Source organism: Schistocerca gregaria, chromosome X (assembly GCF_023897955.1).
Source record: "Schistocerca gregaria isolate iqSchGreg1 chromosome X, iqSchGreg1.2, whole genome shotgun sequence".
Lineage (NCBI taxonomy): Eukaryota > Metazoa > Arthropoda > Insecta > Orthoptera > Acrididae > Schistocerca > Schistocerca gregaria.
The window spans coordinates 653,361,455-653,384,696 of record NC_064931.1 but is presented as its reverse complement, the minus strand read 5'-3'; the positions used below and the strand labels follow the sequence as shown (position 1 = coordinate 653,384,696).

At 39.9% G+C, this 23,242-nt stretch overlaps 1 protein-coding gene across 15 annotated transcripts in view; it reads right to left on the bottom strand.

Moving 5' to 3' along the window:
- Nucleotides 1–23,242, bottom strand: part of LOC126297568 (CLIP-associating protein 1-A) — a 322,153-nt gene that overhangs the window by 96,728 nt on the left and 202,183 nt on the right. For all 15 annotated transcript variants that reach the window (XM_049988512.1, XM_049988519.1, XM_049988524.1 and 12 more), the window contains one exon: nt 9,985–10,131. In XM_049988512.1, the coding sequence (XP_049844469.1) occupies nt 9,985–10,131 (147 nt within the window). The remainder of the gene's footprint in view (nt 1–9,984; nt 10,132–23,242) is intronic.

The following is a 23,242-nucleotide window of genomic DNA, read 5'->3' as shown; positions in this document are numbered from 1 at the left end:
CATGATCCTTTATGACATTTGAGGTGATCATATCCCTGTATCCACATAGAAGGGTTCTCCACTAGATGTGTGTTAACTACAAATGTCTGCTACCACGATTTTCCATGTGTAGTTGACACTGTAAGAGGATCCCTTGTTGGTTGCTGCACTCCACAACAGTTTCCTTGATTTCAAGTGTTAGTGCTGTTCTTGTGCAATAGCTTGATGAATGGGTAGCTGAGGATTCTTTTGAATACTATCCAGACTTCACAAAACCTTCTAGTCTTCCTAGAACTGGAGATGGATGTGGGATATTGCTGAGAACAGGAAGCCATGGGGTGTCTGTACCCTGTAGAAGTGGACCATCTTTGTGCATTTGTCAACTTAATTGTGTCCAATAAAAAACTGAGTAACAGCCTCCTACTACTCTTTATAGGTACAAGCTGGCTTTACTAGAATTGCAGTGAGAGAAACTGCACAATAAAATAAGTTTCAGAGTGAGCAACAGCGGGCTAAGATAATGGTTGTTTTGTCTCCCAGTGTAAATCAATCAACGAACCAACCAACCAATCACATAAGGGTCAGAGATAGAAGGCAGCTTTGCACTCACTCAGAAGCTAAGCGAAGGTATGTTCATTCAGGGATTTATGATCATAGAATAAAGACAATAGAGTGTGCACACAGAGAACCGTTAACATTAGCAGAAACAATGGAGGTCACTTTCCGAATGAGAGTACAATAACCTTGGCCAGAGAGAAGATGAATACTCAAAGCAGTAGTGCATCATTGTGAAACAAAAAGAGTGACAAATTGTTTCACATGCAGTAAGCCAGGCTCTATGGTGTAAGATTGTCAGACTGAGATGAGTAGGAAAGGTACGGCCAGTTGTAACAGGATATGGAGGTATGGTCACAAAAGTGGTAGTGAGGATGACCAGTATTGATCTCCAGTCTCAAAATGTTCTGTGGTAATTACAAGGAAACAAAGATTTCATGCAGCGAGATACTTGCAGGGCAACTTATCAAGGCATAAAGGTTTATGTGCACAATCAAAACCTCTGACGTGCTCTAAATGTAAACAAATTGCAACTTTGCAAGAGACTGCGTGGAGTGTGATTGCCATGCACAGAAAGAGAGAAAAATTCAGGAAGACAAGAAATGGCACGCAAAAGCAATCATCTTCCGGCTCATCTGGAAAAATATTGATAATCCATAGAAAAAACAGAAATCTGCTTGTAGAGCTGGAATGCCAGGGAGGAGCATGAGATGTCTGGTGGACAGTGGGGTACAAATAAGCCTCGTGCTGAGAAGTAACTTGCACGACAGCCGAAGGGCCCAACTGACAGTATCAGGAACTGGGGAATTGCTAATATGGGTGCAATAGCGCTCAGACTATGAACACAAAGCATTGCTTCCATGATAGGGGAACATGTGCATCTTCTGCTTGACAGGCTGGTAAGCACAAATTTCTTTGATGATGGTGGGATCATAATTAATTACACCACCAAAAACCTGTGGATCCACAGGGAACAGATCAAAATGAAGACAGAGCAAGAGTGTGAACTCTGTGCAGAGCATAACAGGAAAGTCATACCTCTTTCGGAAGAGGTTCGGGCATGAAGCAAAATGCGCAAAGATATACAAAGACTAGGAGGGACAGAAGAAAGCAAACTGTCAAGCTACCGCAGAAGCAAGCAACAGGGATTGCCAAAGAGAAATGAAAAAGTGATATCAAAAGACAAGAGCAAGTCAGAAATAGGTTAACAGTAGGGCCTCAAGAAATTATGTGCAGGCTGAGAAGAGAGGCAAGCAGAGTGTGAGAAGCTATCATTCCTGAACATATGAACAATGGTGTCTGTCTGCCTGAAGTGTTGGTAAAAGTGGATTCAGTGCAATGCATAACGAGTAAAGTGAACACTAAAAATGAGAGTATCAGCAGAATTCTCACTGCTTATAGCGAAAGCAGTACCCGAAGCATCAGCATTACGAACAAGCTACAGCTAAAAACATGAATAATTATGCTGAAAGAGAAAATCCAAGTTAGTAATTTAAATGCAAAACAAAAAGCAGCCACTACCAAGATACACACCACATATAGCAACATTTTTCATTTGCTAAGAGACAAGTTATCTTCCACAGATATCAGGAGGTACAAAATCAAACTGCTACTGGAAGCACAAAGGTAAAGTGATTTGGTCACAGCTCTATCAGATACGACAAGCACAAAAGAAAAGTGTGTGCAAATTGTTGCATATTGAGAAAGTACAGTCTGCCAGCTACCAGTCTCAAATGAACGTAGCACTAGGAAGGTCACTTTGTATGTTAAGAGAGATGATGCAACATTGTGTAAATAGAGCAGAAACAGATTGGGGCAGTTAGGTTCTGAATATGGTTTCCTATTACAATATGACTATGCACACCACAACTGAATATACTCCACATGAACTGATTTTTGGAAGAGAGTTTAACATTCTGGGACACTACAAAAGGGTGAGAGCAGTGGGATATATAACTTTGATGATTATGTTGCAAAACTAAAAGAGCATATACAAAAGAGACACTGATGTGTAAGAGAGCAAAATGCACAATGTGAGATCAAGAGCAATGAGTATTACATTGAAACACAGAATCCAAAGCAATTCCATTTTGGTGATAATGTTATGATGTTTGATAAGGGTGCACAACAAGGTACATAGCATAATCAGATACTCAATGGTGAGGTCCGTACACAGTGCTATGAACAAAGGGACCTAACATAGTGATCTGTCAAAAATGAAATACATTCTTTACCATCCATCCAACAAACTGAACAAGTTTTTCTAGTTTTAGTTGGAGTGGAGCAAATTGGACAACAAAATAAGTGGAAACGAAAGTTCTGTTGGCACCCAGACTGTACTATGACAACATGAGCAAAGTACAAATTTATAGTGTAACTTGGAGAATAGTAAGTTATTTCTCTGCTAGAGCCGAAAGAGTAATCTGAGCAAACTGTAGTTCTTGCAAGGCAAGCAGATGAATTCTGTAAAGAAAGATTGACAGTACTGAACAATGGCATGTGGGAAAGACTGCAAGAACATAAGGTTTAATTACACAATTAGCACAACATGAATCACATTTCAAGAAATGAAGAATCTTGAACTTTGTGGGCAAAGTCATGTAAAATCTTGTTTGGTATGTTAGATGAAGACGATGCCACTTACTCTAAGGAGAAGGCAGATGTGCTATAAGGGGAACAAATACAGTTGCTCAGACTTTTGATGGAGCGAATAATGAGTCATAGAAACTTTAACTGGTTTTAAGTGAACAGTAATTTCCACAGCAAAAAATGAAGTAACTATACAGCAGGGAATGAAACAGTTAAGACAACATGTAAAAAAACCACAGAGCTGACAGAGGGTTGAAGAGAGCAGTAATTTTGATGACTGTTAACGAATAACTTTACAGCTTACAGGTATTTTCAACGAATTAGGGTAGGAATATGGTATCTTAATATCAGCTATGGTAAACACTCATAAGGATATTCTATACCAGCATCTGGTCAATCCATTTCAGATTGTAAAGTAATTAGAACTTATTAAGGGGTATCAATGACAAGAGGTTACCTGTCACCCTTCCGTCAGATAGCAGGTATCTACTGATCAGAGCTGCTGACCTGGATGTTCACATTGCGGGACCATCTTAAGCTATTTGTTAAACATCTTATTTGCAGAAGACAATGTGTTTGAATTGTGCAGAATATGACAGATGCCATTGGAACTGGATGGAACAAAGCATTTGTTTCTGTGCACATGAACAAGTTACAACACCTGAAGATGGGCTTATAAGAGCCCAAAACCAGTTGTGTGATAATGAAAGATCTTTACAACTGAAGCAGTATTTTCACCTTCTGGTACATGTCTTAGTTACTGTGGAAAGGAAGTTGCATCATCTTTGACAGATGCAGTTGTGAGTTGTAGTGGTGCATGTCAGGACATGTTTCAGTGCTTCTGCGAATTGTCAAATGAATAATGTAAAGAAGCAACAGATTTGCACCAAATTCTGTTTCAAGTGCAAGAAATCTGCAGCTGAAACCCAATGCATGCTGACAGAGGCATTGGGTGAGAGTGCACTGAGTCAAGCAAGAACATCTGTTTGGTTCAAGCACTTCAAGGAACATAGAATTTATGGAAGATGACAAACATTCTGGTTGACCGTCAACATGCACAATACTGGAAATAATCATGAAAGCGCATGATGTGATTCACGAAGACCGAAAGCAGAAAATTCACAATGTTTATAACGGACTTGGGCTGTCGTACAGTAAATGTGAATGAATTCTAGCTGATGAACTAATACAAGCTGAATTGCAGTGAAGTTTGTCTCTCGTCTTCTCAGAATCAACCAATGAAACATCAGGATTCAGACATGCACTGAGCTGCAAAAAAAAAAAAAAAAAAAAAAAAAAAAAAAAAAAAAAAAAGAGAGAGAGAGAGAGAGAGAGAGAGAGAGAGAGAGAGAGAGAGAGAGAGAGAGAGAGAGAGAGAGTTCGAGAGTATCCAAAATTCTTATCCAGAGTCATGACAGGTGATGATTTTTTAGTCTAAGTTATGAACCTGAAACAAAGCAGCAATCAACACAATGGAAAACGCCATCCCCTCCAAGGCTGAAAAAAGCTTGACAAGTTCACAGCAACATGAAGTCAATGTTGATCATCCTATAAGTATCGACATTCGAGGAACTGTGCATAAGGAGTTTGTGCCACTGATCAGACTGTCAGGAGGCCATTTAACTGTGAGGTTTTGAGGTGGCTGAGGGCCAATGTTCTGCACAAACAGCCAGACTTGTGGAAAAAGAAAGTCTGGGTGGTGCACCATTACAATGCACACCTCGCCTGTTGTGAAGGAATCCCTGGTCATGGTTTGCCACTCTCCCTGCTCGCCAGACTTACCCCTGTGTGACTTCTATCTGTCCCTGAATATGAAAATTACATTGTAAAGGTGATGTTTTGACTTGAATTAAGACATCCAGGTGCAACTGCAATGGCTCCTGAACACATTTCACTCTGTGGATTTCCAAGAGGGCTTCCAAAAAAGGGGACAATAACAGGATCATTGCATACATACCCCAAGATGACTACTCTGAAGGTGATGGAGGACATTAAGATCTAAGTATAGTTTTCTGATTTTCACAACGAAATTCTCAGATTTTTGGATATCACCTCATACACTGCACCAGAAAAGGAGCTACTGCCACATTGCAAAACAGTAGGTCAAAATCTCAAAATCAGTAAGCAAGTTGTTATACTTTTATTTACGTATGTCCACAAGTAGTGTAAGGATAAAATGTCACAACTTGTCCCAAAAATCCTGAAGTAATTAATAGTATTAAATGAAAGTCTGTGGAAGCCACCAAGTAATAAAATGGCTGTTTGTTGCCCCAATGGAACTAGACATTACCATCATCTATCATGATGGTAAGCCCACCAATACTGTAATACGAGGCATTGGAAAGTTGAAATTTCTGGGCAAACGAGATGGATGCACTGGTCAAATGATGATTCACTCTAAGTATGTAATATGAACCAATGTCACCAGTACTGACATTGTACCTAACTTAAGCATGGAAATCAACTGCTGCACTGTAAATAACAAAAATTAAAAATTACAGGAATTTACACCCCAAAATCATTAAACTCTGGCGAAGTTAAAAAATTTTAAGTTGAGTGGTTTCTTAGTTTCTATCTACTTCACAAAACTAAATTGCTTCTGAGAATAATAATAGGTGTTCTAAATGAATATCTAAGACTGACACTTGAAATTTACACTTTTGTAATAAATTTTGAATACCATAGCAAGAATGACAAGAGGAGATAACGGTACTGTCTGATTAGAACTAAATACACAGTTTTCAAGAAAAATCTTAATAGGGATCAGACACAGGACCAACCAAATTAATTATAAAATGGGACTGACTATGTTCGTAACAGAAATGTCTCACAATCACAACCTATAAGGAGCGATCACAAAGTTTTCGTTTGAGGGTGTTACTGCATGGTATATGAAATGTAGTGTGCCTCCAATGTGGTATGGAAGCCACGACATGTAGGCAAGGATCAGTGCGGCATTCATATTTTTCTGACATGCATACAGGAAATGCAGAAACTTCAACTATGATGACATTACTACCAGTAATGTGCTGTTATTCTTATCTTGGCTGGCCAAAGGACAAACACCAAACAGACCAATCAGAAAATGAAGAGCTGTATGGGACAGCATGTCAGTTGAAAACCACTGTTATGAATAGTGCGCCACAGGGTGCTGCTGCTTTATGATAACATATGGCCCAATATCGCAAATGTCGCAACACAGCCCTATGTCCGCCTCTGGTAGCTGAGTTGTCAGCGTGACAGAATATCATACCTAATGGCCCGGGATTGGTTCCTGGCTGGGTCGGAGATTTTCTCCGCTCAGGTACTGCGTGTTGTGTTGTCTTTATCATCATCATCATCATCATCATCATCATTTCATCCCCATCGACACAAAATTTATTTTAACTAATCCAGTATTTTATTGACAGCCATACTTACCAGATTGCCTTTGCATATTTATTTGATCTTTTCACCATAGATCACTCTGAATGAACATCCCAAGATGTTTAATAGTTTGACTGATTCCAGTGATGCTCTGGTAATATCTTTGCAATTGAATAATACACAGGGCGTTCAAAAGTATCCAGACACCCCCAAAAACATAAGTTTCTAATTTCAGGTTCATTGTTCTGCCACCTACTGTCAGGTACTCAATATCAGTGACTTAGATAGTCATTAGACCGGGACAGAGCAGACTGGGGCACTCCGTGGAACCCACGGACTTCGAACATGGTCATGTGATTGGATGCCACTTTTGTCATAGGTCTATACGTGAGATTCCCATACTTCTAAACATCTGTAGGACCACTGTTTCCAATGTGATAGGGAAGTGGAAATGTGAAGGGACATGTACAGCATAGAAACGTACAGGATGACTTCATCTGTTGACTGACAGACCGCCGATAGTTGAAGGAGGATGTAATGTTTAATAGGCAGACATCTGTCGACACCATCACACAGGAATTCCTAACTGCATCAGGATTCATTGCAAGCACTATGACAGGCAGGAGGTGAGACAACTTGGATTTCATACTCGAGCAGCTGTTTATAAGCCACACATCACAACGGTAAATGCCAAACGATGCCTCGCTTGGTGTAAGGAGCATAGACATTGGACGATTGAAGAGTGGAGAAACGTTGTGTGGAGTGATGAATCACATTACACAATGTAGCGATCCAATGGCAGGATGTGGGTATGGCGAATGCCCGGTGAAGGTCATCCGCCAATGTGTGTCATGCCGAGAGTAAAATTCGGAGGTGGTGGTGTAATGGTGTCGTCGTGTTTTTCATGGAGGAGGCCTGCACTCCTTGTTGTTTTGCAAGGCAATATCACTGCACAGGCTTACATTGATGTTTTAAGCACCTTCTTGCTTCCCACAGTTGAAGAGCAATTTGGGGATGGCGAATGCATCTTTCAACATGATCGAGCACTTGTTCATAATGCAAGGCCTGTGTCGGAGTGGTTACACGACAATGACAGCCCCGTGATGGACTCGCCTGCACAGAGTCCTGACCTGAATCCTATAGAACTCTTCTGCCTACTTCGTGCCACGCCTCACTGACCACCGACATCAATACGAATTCCAGCATTACTGATGGAGGGCATCACAAACTTTTAAGTCATTTTCAGCCAGGTGTCCGGATACTTTTGATCACAAAGTGTATACAACGAGTTCTCACTGTGAACAAGTTTTCTGTCGAATAATGTACCCTGTACAAAATTCTATGAAGCCTTTTTTTATTTAATGGCTAGTATGAAAGGACTGCATCAAAGATTTCATTAAGTCAAGACACATGGCACCTACAGCATTCTGGATCCTGCGAATGAGATGTCTGAGATGAATTTTACACCACTAATGTTTATGGAATCAAGTGTTGATTCTCACTGAAGAGTTGTTCAATCTCTAAAAGAATCAGCACATGTTTACACAACACATGTTCCATAATTTTGTAACAAAAGGATGTAAGAGATCTATAATACTTTACATCTCTTAAAAAACTGCATCAAAAACTGGAACTTTTTTTTCCATCCACATAGGATATTTGACAGTACACAAACCTACAATAAACTGCTGCTTGAAAATCAGTCACTTTCTTTTTTTGCACAACTGATTTAGTATTTAATCAATCATGTAAATCACTGGAGTTTCCTCTCTCAAGAGATACTGATATTGGAATCATCTACCTCTGTATCTATCATTTTTGTAATAATGGCAAAGTGCAACAGTTGTGCATCTTCTTCAATGAAGTGTCTTTTGTCAAACTCAATATCACCTTCATTACCATACCATTGCAATCAGCAAATGAGTTGAAGGATGAGTGTATTACATGACAATAAGTAAACCAAAACATCCCCACTTTTTTCCCTTGCAATTTAGTAGATAGTATTTTGCAAAACATCTACACATCTTGTGTAGCTCTTCCATGCTCATTTTGGCTTCATTTAAAATTTGTTTGTATGCAGAGCTTCAGCTGTAACTGGACATTGCAGTAGAGGTTGAAGATATCACTATTCAGTTGTACCTTTTTTCCCCATTTGTTTTTTTATTATTTTTCAATTCTTAAAGCACGACCTGTTTTGGACTCTTAAATGCCCATCATCAGGTGTGTGAACTTTGTATTGTGACCTTGAGTGCCGTGGTTGAGGAGTACAGGATGCAGTGTACCACCAGCGAGTGCAGAGCCTGGAAGGAAACATAACCTTACAACTGAAGCAGTATCTTTAACCTCTGTTTTTGCAGTAATTTTGTAACTTTGTTATTAGACCCTGGTGGGGACTTTCTAATATGATACATATTGCTCTACGGCAAATTATGAAACACTTTCACATCTGAATGGCATTGTTACATTTGGTTTCACAGCATAAACGAAAAGAAAACCTCATATAGACAGTATTACAGCAGAGAAGAAAATTAATTATAGTAAGAACAAAGAGATGGATTATCTGTATGCTTACTACAGACATGATCATTCAATTTTTGCTTTAAAGATTTTGATGACCACAACATTTGTTGGATAGAGTACCATAACTAATGGCTGACTACACATGGTATTTCCCTCCTGTTCTTCTGTGAATCATCACAAATTTTGGAGACATAGCCATTTACAACTGCTTGTCATATGATTCACAAAAAATCCTTTGCATCAATGTATACAGCCCTTCTCAGTTACTTGTGGGATTACAGTGGAAAACATACTGCTGATACTGATTTCATTCATTTGACCACACAGCTAAATCCACCGGACGACATCAGGGTGCATCTTTTTTCTTTCTATCATCCTGTCTACAGCAACAGGAGTGTGACAGTACCATTTATGTGAATTTATCGATGCAGTGAATATAAAGTTACCGCAACAGGAGCGTGACAGTACCATTTATGTGAATTTATCGATGCAGTGAATATAAGGTACTTAGTAATTTTACAAAGCATCAATGAGAGAGAAGAGGGGTGGAGGAAGAGTAAATGAAGGACAACAGAAGAGGAGGGAAGGAATATTCAGATTATATAACCTGTCGGTGACGAGGGCATCAGAGATCGAACACATGAAGGGACCAATGAAGGAATGAGAATGCATTTAGCAGCATTCTTTTCAAATTTAGTGATCTAGGAAAAACAAAATCTGAATGGTGAGATGAGAATTTTAATCCTAAATACCGTAGGACTAGTATGGTAAAAAGGAGGAGGAATGTGTGTGTGTGTGTGTGTGTGTGTGTGTGTGTGTGTGTGTGAGAGAGAGAGAGAGAGAGAGAGAGAGAGAGAGAGAGAGAGAGAGAGAGAGAGAGAGAGAGAGAGAGAGCATGCGCACATAGCTAAAATAATTTAACTAAATCAATACAAACAACGTATACACTAAAATAAAACCAGCAACTATACTTACGAAGAGACGCCCCAGATCCTACTTTATGTCGAGCTAAAGCAGCATACTGTGCTCGAGCCTTAGCACGTTGGGCTGCCTGCAGATCAATAGCACTGTTAGACCTGAGTGCTGAAGGGCCAGGAGCTGAACCTCGACGCGGTGATCCATCTGCATAAAATAAGATAAATTTGTAACATTTAATATGTTACTGATGAGAGACATTGTTTTGAATGCCATGCTGACTGCTACTCAACAGTGACTACGTCAAAAAGACATTATTTCAATAGTGATATTTCCTGGAGTAAATGTATCTTGAAACTTAAAGCTTTTCGAGATAAATGGAATGTTTCCTGGTTACCATCTGAGAGAATCACATTGAGTGAATCACTGCCAGTGATACACATTCAAGTTAATTATCAGAGAGAACAATCAAATACTTAAGAAATGTAGCTTCATCAGACTGTGTATACTGTTTGGTTAGAGCATTTATTTGTATGTAATACGTTGGTTTTAGCAACTTAAATGTATTTGATTTGTGCTGTGATGTCTCAAAGATTTTCAGTAATTTCTTTCCACAGCATATCTCTCCTTACACAATAGTTGATAGTTGTGTCTTTGCTGTGTGAACAAAACAAATACCTGTGCCTATAATACTCAGCAATAGAGATTTGCAAAACATACTACATATAGAATATATGTAATTGCCAATGACACCCCCCCCCCCCCTTCCCCACACACACACACACACACACACACACACACACACACACACACACACACACACACAGAGAGAGAGAGAGAGAGAGAGAGAGAGAGAGAGAGAGAGAGAGAGAGAGAGAGAGTCAGTCCTGGTGCTGTGGCCTGACTCGGGCGAGACGTTCATATCAAGTGGAACAAAAAGGACAATAAGTTTGAAAAAGGGGACAGGTAACAGCTAGGAAAGAATGGCAGCAATGGAACAAGATAGGAATGTGCCAACAGCGAATTCACCCTAAAGCAGAAAGGGGAAGTCCTTATGGTACACATGATGAAATAGGAGTTGGTTAAGGGGTAATGGGTGAAAGCCTAGAACAGAGGAAGATGGAAACGATAGAGAGAAATAAGTGGGAGCAGATTATGAGATAGAAGACTCTGACTAAATTCAGGTATTGGAGAGAGACTGATGAGGGTTTGGGAGGGAAACCAAAGAGACAGAGTTGACGTGGTTATGAGGAATGTGTTATCTGGCATTGAGACCTGAACTTTTTTGTGATCAAATATTATGTTCATCTACATGTACATCTACATGGATACTCTGCAAATCACATTTAAGTGCCTGTCAGAGGGCTCATCGAACCACCTTCACAATTCTCTATTATTCCAATCTCATATAGCGCGCAGAAAGAATCTTTCGTATAAGTTCTGATTTCCCTTATTTTATCATGGTGATCGTGCCTCCTTATGTAGGTCGGTATCAACAAAATATTTTCGCATTTGGAGGAGAAAGTTGGTGATTGGAATTTCGTGAGAAGATTCCGTTGCAAAGAAAAACGCCTTTCTTTTAATGATTTCCAGGCCAAATCCTGTATCATTTCTGTGATACTCTCTCCCATATTTTGTGATAATACAAAACATGTACTCCAGCAGACCTATCTGGTAAGGATCCCACACCTTGCAGCAGTATTCTAAAAGAGGACGGACAAGCGTAGTGTAGGCAGTCTCCTTAGTAGGTCTGTTACATTTTCTAAGTGTCCTGCCAATAAAACGCAGTCTTTGGTTAGCCTTCCCAACAACATTTTCTGTGTGTTCCTTCCAATTTAAGTTGTTTGTAATTGTAATATCTAGGTATTTAGTTGAATTTATGGCTTTTAGATTAGCCTGATGTATCATGTAACCGAAGTTTAACGAGTTCCATTTAGCACTCTAGGGACACTTCCACTCACACAATTCAGAGAAGCTGGTAGTGGGCTGAGTGGACACACACATGGTGCAGGATATGAAGCAGCCATGAAGCCAAATGTGTTTTGCTCAATGTCATGCTGGCCACAATTTTGCAGTGTCGTCCATTCAGGTGGGCAGCTGATGGGTTGTCAGTTCGTCATAAAAGACTCTGCAGGCATGTGATGCAGTCCAGAAATAAAGCAGAGAAGAATGGTGTATCATTCTAATGATAAAACAGGATGTAAATGGGGAAATCCACTGGCATAGGCAACTTTGACAAAGGGCTGAATGTTATGGCATGGCACTGGGACCAAACATCTCGAAAACAGTGAAGCTAATTAGCGGTTTGTGTGCTACTGTTGTGACCATCATTGGAAACGGGTTGGAGGATGGGGAACCTATGAGAAGACAACAAAGTATTAGGGCTGGATGGGTATACCTCATCACAGAATGTGGAGGTCGGAGGCTTGGCCAGTCTGTAAGGCAGAATAGTTCGTGTTCTGTGGCAGATCTGATTGCAGACAATAATACTGGTGCTGGTACAACTGTTTTGGAGCACACTGTTCAACACACACTGCTGAACATGGAACTTCACAGCAGAAAACCCCTACTCCTTCCCATGTTGCCCCAACAACATTGTCAACAATAATTACATTGGACACAAAATCATTGAGATGGGACTGAGAATCAATGGAAGCACGTCACCTGACTGCCTTAATCATGTTTCTTGTTCCATGACTAAATTAAGAGTCCACATACATCATCATCCTGTCCAATAGCTGATCAACAGTCGCACTGTGTTCAGGACCCAGGCCCATGGGGAAGTACAGTTATATGGGGGACATTCACCTGGGCTTCTATGGGACCTGTGGTAGTAATCAAAGAGACTATGAACACTGTGGACTACATGAACACTTGCATCTCTCCATACTTGATGGATCCCCTGATGGTGTCGGAAGTTCCATGCCGCTTTTCATGGATGATGCTGTAGTATACAGAGAAGTTGCAGCATTAGAAAATTGCAGCGAAATGCAGGAAGATCTGCAGCTGATAGGCACTTGGTGCAGGGAGTGGCAACTGACCCCGTAACATAGACAAATGTAATGTATTGTGAATACATAGAAAGAAGGATCCTTTATTGTATGATTATATGATAGCGGAACAAACACTGGTAGCAGTTACTTCTGTAAAATATCTGGGAGTATGCGTATGGAATGATTTGAATTGGAATGATCATATAAAATTAATTGTTGGTAAGGGGGGGGGGGGGGGGGGGCAGGTTGACATTCATTGGGAGAGTCCTTAGAAAATGCAGTCCATCAACAAAGCAGGTGGCTTACAAAACACTCGTTCGACCTATACTTGAGTATTGCTCATCAGTCTGGAATCCGTTATCAAGTCGAATTGACAGAGAGGATAGAGAAGATCCAAAGAAGAGTGGTGCGTTTCGTCACAGGGTAATTTGGAAAGCGTGATAGCATTACGGAGATGTTTAGCAAACTCCAGTGGCAGACTCTGCAAGAGAGGCGCTCTGCATCGAGGTGTAGCTTGCTGTCCAGGTTTCGAGAGGGTGCGTTTCTGGATGAGGTATTGAATATATTGCTTCCCCCTACTTATACCTCCCGAGGAGATTACGAATGTAAAATTAGAGAGATTCGAGCACGCACGGAGGCTTTCCTGCAGTCGTTCTTCCCGCAAACCATACGCGATTGGAACAGGAAAGGTAGGTAATGGCAGTGGCACGTAAAGTGCCCTCTGCCACACACCGTTGGGTGGCTTGCAGAGTATAAAATTAGATGTAGATGGTGCTGGCATCAGCAGGACAATGGTCCATGTCACAATGCCAGAAACATGGTACAGTGGTTTGAGGAGCACAATAGGGCTCCCATGTAGATATCGTGTCTACTAAATTGTTTGATCCAAATCCAACGGAACACATCTGTGATGTTATCAGCAATCAGCACTACACTCCCAAATAGCCAGGCTGTAATTATGGATATTACGTGTGTGATTTGGTGCTCCACACCTCTGGAAACCAACTGATGATTTCTCACATTCATGCCATGAGGAATTGCTGCTATGTTGTGTTTTACAGGTGGACCAAGATGCTATTAAGCTAGTGGCCCTACAGCCTTGGTTCATTTGCGTAAATGTCATAACTGCTTTGAGCACTTGCCCTGTCTCTGATGGGGTAAGTTATGCTCGTGATAGGCCAGGGATAAGATATACTGGATGGGTGTATGGAACATATTCTGCACCTGAGCCTTTCACAGGTATATAACCCAAGTAGTGTGAGTGTGCATGTGCATGTTAAGGTAACAGTCCACTAAGACAAAAGGGCAGCTCGTCTTCTATTATCACGTAATAAGGGACAGAGTGTGGCAGATATGATACGCGAGTTGGGATGGAAGTCATTAAAGCAAAGACGTTTTTTGTTGCGGCGAGATCTATTTGCGAAATTTCAGTCACCAACTTTCTCTTCCGAATGCGAAAATATTTTGATGAGCCGAAGCTACATAGGTAGGAATGATCATCAAAATAAAATAAGAGAAATCAGAGCTCGAACAGAAAGGTTTAGGTGTTCGTTTTTCCCGCGCGCTCTTCAGGAGTGGAATGGTAGAGAGATAGTATGATTGTGGTTCGATGAACCCTCTGCCAAGCAATTAAATGTGAATTGCAGAGTAATCATGTAGATGTAGATGAAGTAGGAAACACATTGAAGCACTGCTACAAGGCAACTCTCTCACTCAGTTGATATCCTAAGAGGATTTCACCAATCAATTTCAACAAGAAAAGTTCCAATATTCCATACTGAATGTGGCCTCTGTCATTGAAACAAAAACTGAATGAAGTACATTCTATCCCAGCTTTGTGTGCAGATTTGCCACATTAGTTAGCAGTTGAATGATGTTACATGGCAACATGGGTACCCGACATTTGTAACAATACATAGGATTACAGATTAATGGCTTTACTTACAGCAACAAAAGACTACGTCACCTCCGGTAAAGTTTGAATATCTGACTAAGACTAATATATATGTGGTACTGCGGTACCCCAGAGGCTGCTACCTAATGTATATTTGTTTTGCCTCAAGAGTCACCCATGACATTAACTTGTAGCACATATTGAGTAACTGTTATTTTAAAATATATTTTAAACATATAAAAATATTTTAAAATAGAGTTAGATGATCTCAGTAGTTAAAACTCACATTCTGTGAGAAATGACATTTTACTACCATGACACATGATGGCTCCTTATGACGTCTACAGCTTATAGTTTTAGAGGGCTGGCAGTGTTCAGTCCCAGTCTGGAACACCCAGATTCACCAAATCAACACTCGGTAAAGACTGGCTGAGTTCCCTTAGGCACTTATAATTTGGCACAGCAATGAGGATTTGTAGATTATTGAATATTGTGCTCACAGTGAGCCTTCACCTCATAAATGATATGATACCTGCTATAACCACGTACATGATATTTGGATACACAATGCAGCACCAGCTGCTGGTGCGCTACACTTTGAATATTCCGCCAACAGAACAGCATCTGCATGGACCAGCCACCAGAGGCCACTGCAGTGGCCATATGACTTGTGCACATGACACGGCGTCTGTCACGCCATCTACTGGAGCCCTCCTCTTTAGATGCATGGTGCAGCAGACACTTGCTCTCCCACTGTGTTCTTACTTATCATTTGCAAGTGATTATATCAGTACTTGGATTGTTTTTATGTTTGTATTTATGTTCTCACCTGTTGTTCACTTGTATGCAGAAGAAGAATTAACTATGGTTCATTTAGGCCGTACTGTTGTTTGTTTCAAAAATACAATACCTGTTATATTAGTTAAAGGAAAACTATTCACTAATTAAAGTCACTGTTTTGAAATTAAGTATCTATTGTACTCCCCTCCCCCCCCCCCCAAAAAAAAAAAAATCCCACTTGAGAGAGCTAAAACAACACAAAATAATGATATAAGAAAATGAATGAAGCACTAAAAACATACGCTCAGAGAACAATAATTCATGAGTGTACAGATTTTCAGTTATGCACAACAGAAATAAAGCAGCAGTCACATTAGGTACATTTTTAAAGGGAGAAAGATGGAAGATATGGGTGATGAAACTGCTGGAGACTGCCCTTGAGCTATGCATGGGGAATAGTATGTCATGAAATTGGCTATGGTTTCTTCAAAGGTACCATTGTGGTTTTCACTTGCATGACTTAGGAGAGCCACTGAAAATCTTATTATCTTATTTCTAACCAACAAGACAAGAGGTTTGAAGCCCACTCCCCCTAAACAGAGTACAATGCCTTGACCACTCTGCAACCTCGGTGATGATTTTGGAACAAAAGAAATTGACAGTCGGACCTTTACCACAACAATGAGACTCCAACAAGGAAAAATACAATACCAGAGTGCACAGTACTGGAAACATACAGCTATCATTATATGTTTAACTACAATAAACATTGTAAAACGTAAGGGTCACGAAGGTACACAAGTAAATACTAAAGAATGAAAAGAATGGAGTAAGCCACTGAGATCTCAAAAGACCTTGTATAACTAAGTGAGGTGAAAATTGAAAAGCGGCTCACACGTTGGAACACTAAGAACACTGTAACTATCCCAAAAAGTGTTGATGATCCTGTGCATATTTGTTGTCTACTTTCCTCAAGGGGTTTGCATTTCAGCTTTACTCACTCACTGTTTGCAAACTTTACCAGAGATAAGTTTATTTTTTATTTTTTAAAGGACCTTATGGTGTGCAAAGATTATTATAGTGTTAAACACTGGAGAGCCAAAGAAACTAGTATACCTGTCTAATACCAGGTACTGTCCCCATGAGCATGCAGAAGTGCTGCAACATGACGTGCCATGGACTCAACTAATGTCTGAAGTAGTGCTGGAGGGAACTGACACCATGAACCCTGCAAAGCTGTCAACAATTCCATTAAGAGTACATTGCAACACATCCCAGATATGCTCAATAATGTTCATGTCTGCGGAGTTTGTTGGACAGCAGAAGTGTTATAACTCAGAAGAATGATCCTGGAGCCACTCTGTAGCAGTCCTGGACGTGTTAGGTATTGCACTGTCCTGCTAGAATTGCCAACGTCAAACAGAATGCACAATGGACATGAATGGATGCAAACAAGATGCTTATGTACATGTCACCTGTCAGAGTCGTATCTAGACATATCAGGGCCCATATCACTCCTACTGCTAATGCCCCACATCATTACAGAGCCTCCACCAGCTTGAACAGTCCCCTTGCTGACATGCAGGGACCATGGATTCATGATTATGTCTCCCTACCTGCACACGTCCATCAGCTAGATACAACCTGAAACGAGACTCATCAAACCAGGCAACATGTTTCCAATCATCAACAGTCCAATGTTGGTGTTGATGGGCCCATGTGAGGCGTAAGCCTTTGTGTCATGCAGTCATCAAGGGTACACAAGTGGGAATTCGGTTCCGATGATGTCTTATTGAATGGTTTGCATGCTGACACTTGTTGATGGCCCAGTATTGAAACTAGAAGCAATTTGCAGAAGGGTTGCCTGTCACTTTGAATGATTGTCTTCAGCAGTCATTGGTCCCGTTCTTGTGGAATCTTTTTCTGATCACAGCGATGTTGCAGATTTGATGTTTTACCGGATTCCAGCTATTAATGGTACACCAGTGAAATGGTTGTACAGGAAAATCCCCACTTCATAACCACCTCTGAGATGATGTGTCCTATCACTCGTGTGCCAACTATAACATGAAAGTAACTACCGTATTTCCTCGAATCTAAGCCGCACTTTTTTTTCCAGTTTTTGTAATCCAAAATACCACCTGCGGCTTAGAATCGAGTGCAAAGTAAGCGGACGTTCTGAAAAATGTTGGTTGGAGCCGCCACAACTAACTTCTGCTTCTTTGCAGGCACAAAGATAAATACTGGCTCTAAAACCTCTGCGTCAGTAAATAAATTTTAAAAAAAAAAAGGTGGAAGACGAGCTTTTTTCTCCGCCCCGAGTTTCGACCACTGCATTTTCATGCATTATGCAACGAAGTAAATACAAATTCCGTATTGTTCGTCTTCGAATGTAGCAGCATTTCAATGTACTATGAAAATCCGACTGGCAAGACTGTTTGGGGTTTTTGTCAATATGGCCAACTCTACATTCTGAATTTTTTCCTACCTGTGAGAAGAGATGGTTGCTAATAGGAAATTTTATGAATTGTGAATCTCATGCAGTGTTCTCTTCACCATAAAAATAATATGAATATAAACATTTTGCCATGTATTCTTTTGTGTTTGCTGCTATCTCATTTTAATCCTATCTGCCTAACATACTACGAAACTAGAGTGAGACAACAGCAAACACGGAAGAATATACATATCAAGTCATGTTTATATTTGTATTATTCTTATGCTTAATAGTGATACATTCAGAAATGAAGCACGGCAATTGACTATATTTTTAAATCTAAGATGACTTTAATTTCTGTGCAGAATGTAATGTACTAAAGAGGCGTCTGCAAAGATTTTCAAACGGAGAAAATTTTTCGCTAAACTCTCATTCAGATCATCTTCTATCATACGCAGTCCATTATTTGGTTCTTGTTGATCATTATCAAAGAAAGCAGCAGTGTAATTAACAACAAATAGCAGTCTCTCTTCCTCCCCCCCCCCCCCCCCCCATTATAAGCGGCGGTAGCGCACATAAAAGCAAGGCATGCCGCGAGCGGCGACAGGCTGTAAACATTCATTATCAGAATGCGACAAACAATGCATGACACAGTACAGTAATGCATTTTCAGTTTAGAGTGACGTAAACACCTATAACAAAGAGAACGGCACTTACGGGATCAAAGAAAAATAAGCAATCAATTTAAACCAGAAGAAGCACGTGAAAAAGGAGCGCCAGACGCATAGCGATGGCTACCCGGTAAGCTTACGACTCGAACCAAACTACTGTAGCTGTATCGCCATTCATTCGACCTAAATTGTGTCTCATATTAAAATGCACCAACTTTGTTTCGATTTGGAGGTGCGGCCTAAAACTTTTCTCTCCCCTTGAATTTCGAGTCTCAAATTTCAGGTGCGGCTTAGATTCGGGATTTCCCCCCCCCCCCCCCCCCCCCCCCTTGATTTCGAGTCTCATTTTTCAGGTGTGGCTTAGATTCGAGTAAATACGGTAAATAACTCACTTAAATCTTCATAACCTGCCATTGTAGTAGCAGTAACCGATCTAGCAACTGTGCCAGACATTTGTTGTCTTATATAGTCAGTGTCGTATTCTGCCTGTTTATATATCTCTGTATTAGAATGAGTATGCCTATACCAGTTTCTTTAGCACTTCATTGTATATCAGTGGATATTGTACAGGGTGATAAAGAAGCCCACTAACTTTTGAAATTGCACTATTCATAAAATAATGTAGTTAGAGAGGGCAAACTGAAATGATATGCGGTTTTACTGAAATAAATCACTAGTGCAGCAACTGGCCAAAAGATGGTGTTGGACAACAATACATCAGTAACATCGCATGACAATCATGTATAAAATGAGCTGTAGTGAGAGAGAAAGCCAGATGCACCAGCAATCACGGCATGTTGGCTTTATCAGGAATGACACTATTCACAAAGCTTTGCTATCAGAATGGAGAATCTGCTACTGCATCTTTACGATCCTATCAGCATAAGAAGGATGTTCAAACAGTTAAAGGTCGTCTGACAAGTGTCGCTGTGAAGAAAATGATCACACAGTTCATAGCCAAACGCTATTTAGATGATCGGTCAGGTAGTGAGTGATCACACTCCAATTGCTACTTCTGCTCAGGTAGTTCAGGAAGAAATGGAGGTATCAGCAGGTTCATCTTTGCATGGTGAAGTCAGCGCTCTTGAAGTCGCATGTCACACTGGCATTCCACGCACTATTGATTTGAGAGTACAAAGTTGTAGCCTCCAACGCTATCCGTACAAAATCCCTAATTGTCAAGAAATATTAGCCACCGATTTTGTCACACAGAGGGCATTTGTGGTGTGGGCACTTCAAAGAATGGGAGACGATGACAACTGGTTATCTAATGTGTTGTGGAGTGACAAGTCCACTTTACAATTTAAGGGTCTGTCAACACCAACAACTGCAAATATGGGTTACCAAAACTCCTTGAACTGTCATGGAAATCCAACTGCATGTCGAGAAAGTCATGGTGTGGCTTGGATGTGCCACATTTATTGTGCCTGGACCCTTTTACTTTGAGGAAATGTGAGCTGCTGTTTTCAAACTGTCAGCATGACGGGATTCAAGGTACACCAATATGTTACAGAATCACATCATCCTTCGCCTGGCTAATAAACAACTGCTGGAAGGTATGACTTTTATGCAGGTTGGCACTTCACCCCATATTGCTACATGTATTAAAGATTTCTTGTTCACATTGTTTGGTGAGGATCGCGTGCTGAGCTGCCACTTCAGTCATGCTTGGCCTCCCAGGACACCAGACCTCAATCCATCTGATTATTGGTTGGGGGGTTACCTGAAGTTGCAAGTCTACCGCAATCATCTAATCTCATTAGATGTGCTAAAAGACAACATCTAACGGCAATTTCTCACCAAACATACTGAGATATGCAGCACTGTTCACGACGTTTTCCCTGGACTGCAGGTATTGTTGATGAATGATTGCCGACATGTCAAGCATTTGTTAACATTGTCTTTGCTGAAAATAAATTGTTACACTACTTATTGCTTTGTATCATATGAAGTGCCATCTGTTGGTCATTTTGTGCACCTTTTTTTTGCTTTCAGTAGTACTCCATGTCATTTCAATCATATATGTCAATTTTTACCTCACTACTCAGGAATGATTAATTATCGAATGTTAACGGATTTTTGGGTCACCCTGTATAAAGGCATTTAATAAGTGAACATGTGCTGAGTTTATTTTACAAATATGTCATGCATACAATAAATTAAAAAAATACTACTTCATTTGAATTATAATTTTATTGCATAAACCTAATCAGGTTTTCATTTGAACTGTTTTGAAAACAGGCATGTCTCACTGAAGTTCCTTACTACTTTTGGATGTTCACTGTCAATTTTTTGATTCTGAATTGCATCCGGCTGCAGTTTTTGTGTTCTGTAGCTTTCTAGTGTCTCCAGGATATTTAGTGTTTTACCTTTTGGCTGTGTATGAAAAATGGTCAGCACTTTATTCATGTCTGGTATTCGGCAACATTCCAAACAGATGGGTTGTGACAGCTGGCTTAACTAATTCTTTAGTTTAAGGGCTGCCACGTGTTCACAAAATCTAATGTCAACGGCTTTCCTGTCTTTTTAATATAGAACGTTCTACAACTACATTATATTTTATACTCTCCATGTTTCCAAAATTTATCTTGTCTGTTTACTATATGTGCAAATACTATTCCTTGCTTTTCTTTATGTTGATTTTATGTTTCCCCAGGATTTCTAATTTCCAGTATAAGACAGTACCAATCAATGGTATGTTATGGGGTGAGTGTTTTTTATGTTCTTTAGCTTTGTCACACACTTTCTTACTGGCTATGTTCTAATCATTCTGTTAAGGTTTCAACTTTGTAACCATTTTTCAGCACTAAACTGCCAACTACTTTGCAATACAGATTTTGTTACAACTGCATCTTCTGACAGGCAGTGTTAGTCCCTATGGAACATACTCTTAAAATGAAAGCAAAGCCGCCGTAAAGAGTCATAAATAGAAACTTGAAGTTTAGTGATTGGTTACATTGTATTTGTTATTTTTACTGCAATTATACTCTTACACAAGGATGCAGCACATCAGAGCCCAAAGTCATCTGGTAAACAGTAGAGCAACGTTAATTAGCATTCAAGCATTCATCACTCTTAATGTCATCATTGTATGGAAACCTCTATTTGTGTGTGTGAAAGGAAGGAAGGAAAAATAATTACTTAAGCTGTTACACAATTTAACTCCCTCAAATGACACACATATTTGCAGTAAACACCAAGTAAGGAAGATTTCGGAAAACTACTTGATTCTGAGAATTATCATTCAGGTACAACTGCTAAATTTAGAGCTTGTCTGGCATACATAACTGGTAATAAATATCATAATATTAATGACCAACAGAAAATGAAATGATCAAAATGCTGGAAAGTGGGTCATCACTCATTTGATAGATGAAGTTGCAATAGGAGTGCAAAGCGTAATTATCCATACTTCGATTTCTTTAAACGGGAGTAGGCTATTTACCCAATGAATGAACTACACAGGACTAATTCAGTATCATTGTTATGTATCTGACAGCCAGTGTGAACAGTCTCATTAGGAAAGCATAATCATGTGGATCTTGAATACTCAATGATATTTCAAGAATGCAGCTGACTGATGTTTTCTACCACGTACCATATCACATCTGAGTACTTATCAGACACTGTCAGATGAACTGCTGCTAGTTCACACAAAGATGTCTGAAAGGAGTCCACACGAAATACGTGTATCATGTGTGGTAGAAAACAACTGGCTGCACTTATAAAACATAACTGGGAGCTGTAATGATTATATAAGCATGAGACAGCAACTAGAAATAGTCCACTAGAGGTAGTCCAGGGAAAGGATTTAATGGGGTTTGGGAATACCAGTGCTTATAAAATGAACAGTAGTTAACAATAATCAAACCTAAAATACACTAAATAAAGAAATACACATCAAAAATAAGGTTCGATAATGAAACTGAGATAAGGTGGAATAATTGTTTTAATCCAACAACAAAGAAATGAACACAATATACAGATAAATACTTAAAATCAAAGGGTGACAATCAACAACAAAGGTCTCTAAATTGATAGGAAATAGCACATGCCATTATCTTCAAAGGTAACATAGATTACAGGTATGATACAAGTGCCAAGAGATTATTCATATCTCATATGCACATGAAGTGGCGCAAAAATTCTACAGCTCGGTGACATGCCATGAATGAGATACCTATTATCATTCTGAATAACATAGTATTGGCATACAACAACAAGGAGATAGAAAGGGTGGCCACTGTCCCTCCTCATCCTCACAATAGATGGGTTCATCACATTCTGATGATCTTTCTAAACTATGATTGCCCTCCGCCCCCAATCCCTTGAGGTAGGTAGGTGGAGTGTGTGTGTGTGTGTGTGTGTGTGTGTGTGTGTGTGTGTGTGTGTAGAGGGGAGGGATAGAGAGATTAAATGGTGCTGTCATAAACGGTCCTACATAAAGTAATAATTGGATACAAAATTTTCTAATTCTTATGCAGAATTTGAAACCTGTAAGGAAATATGGATAGCAAATTTCTAACAAGACAAATGCACCTGA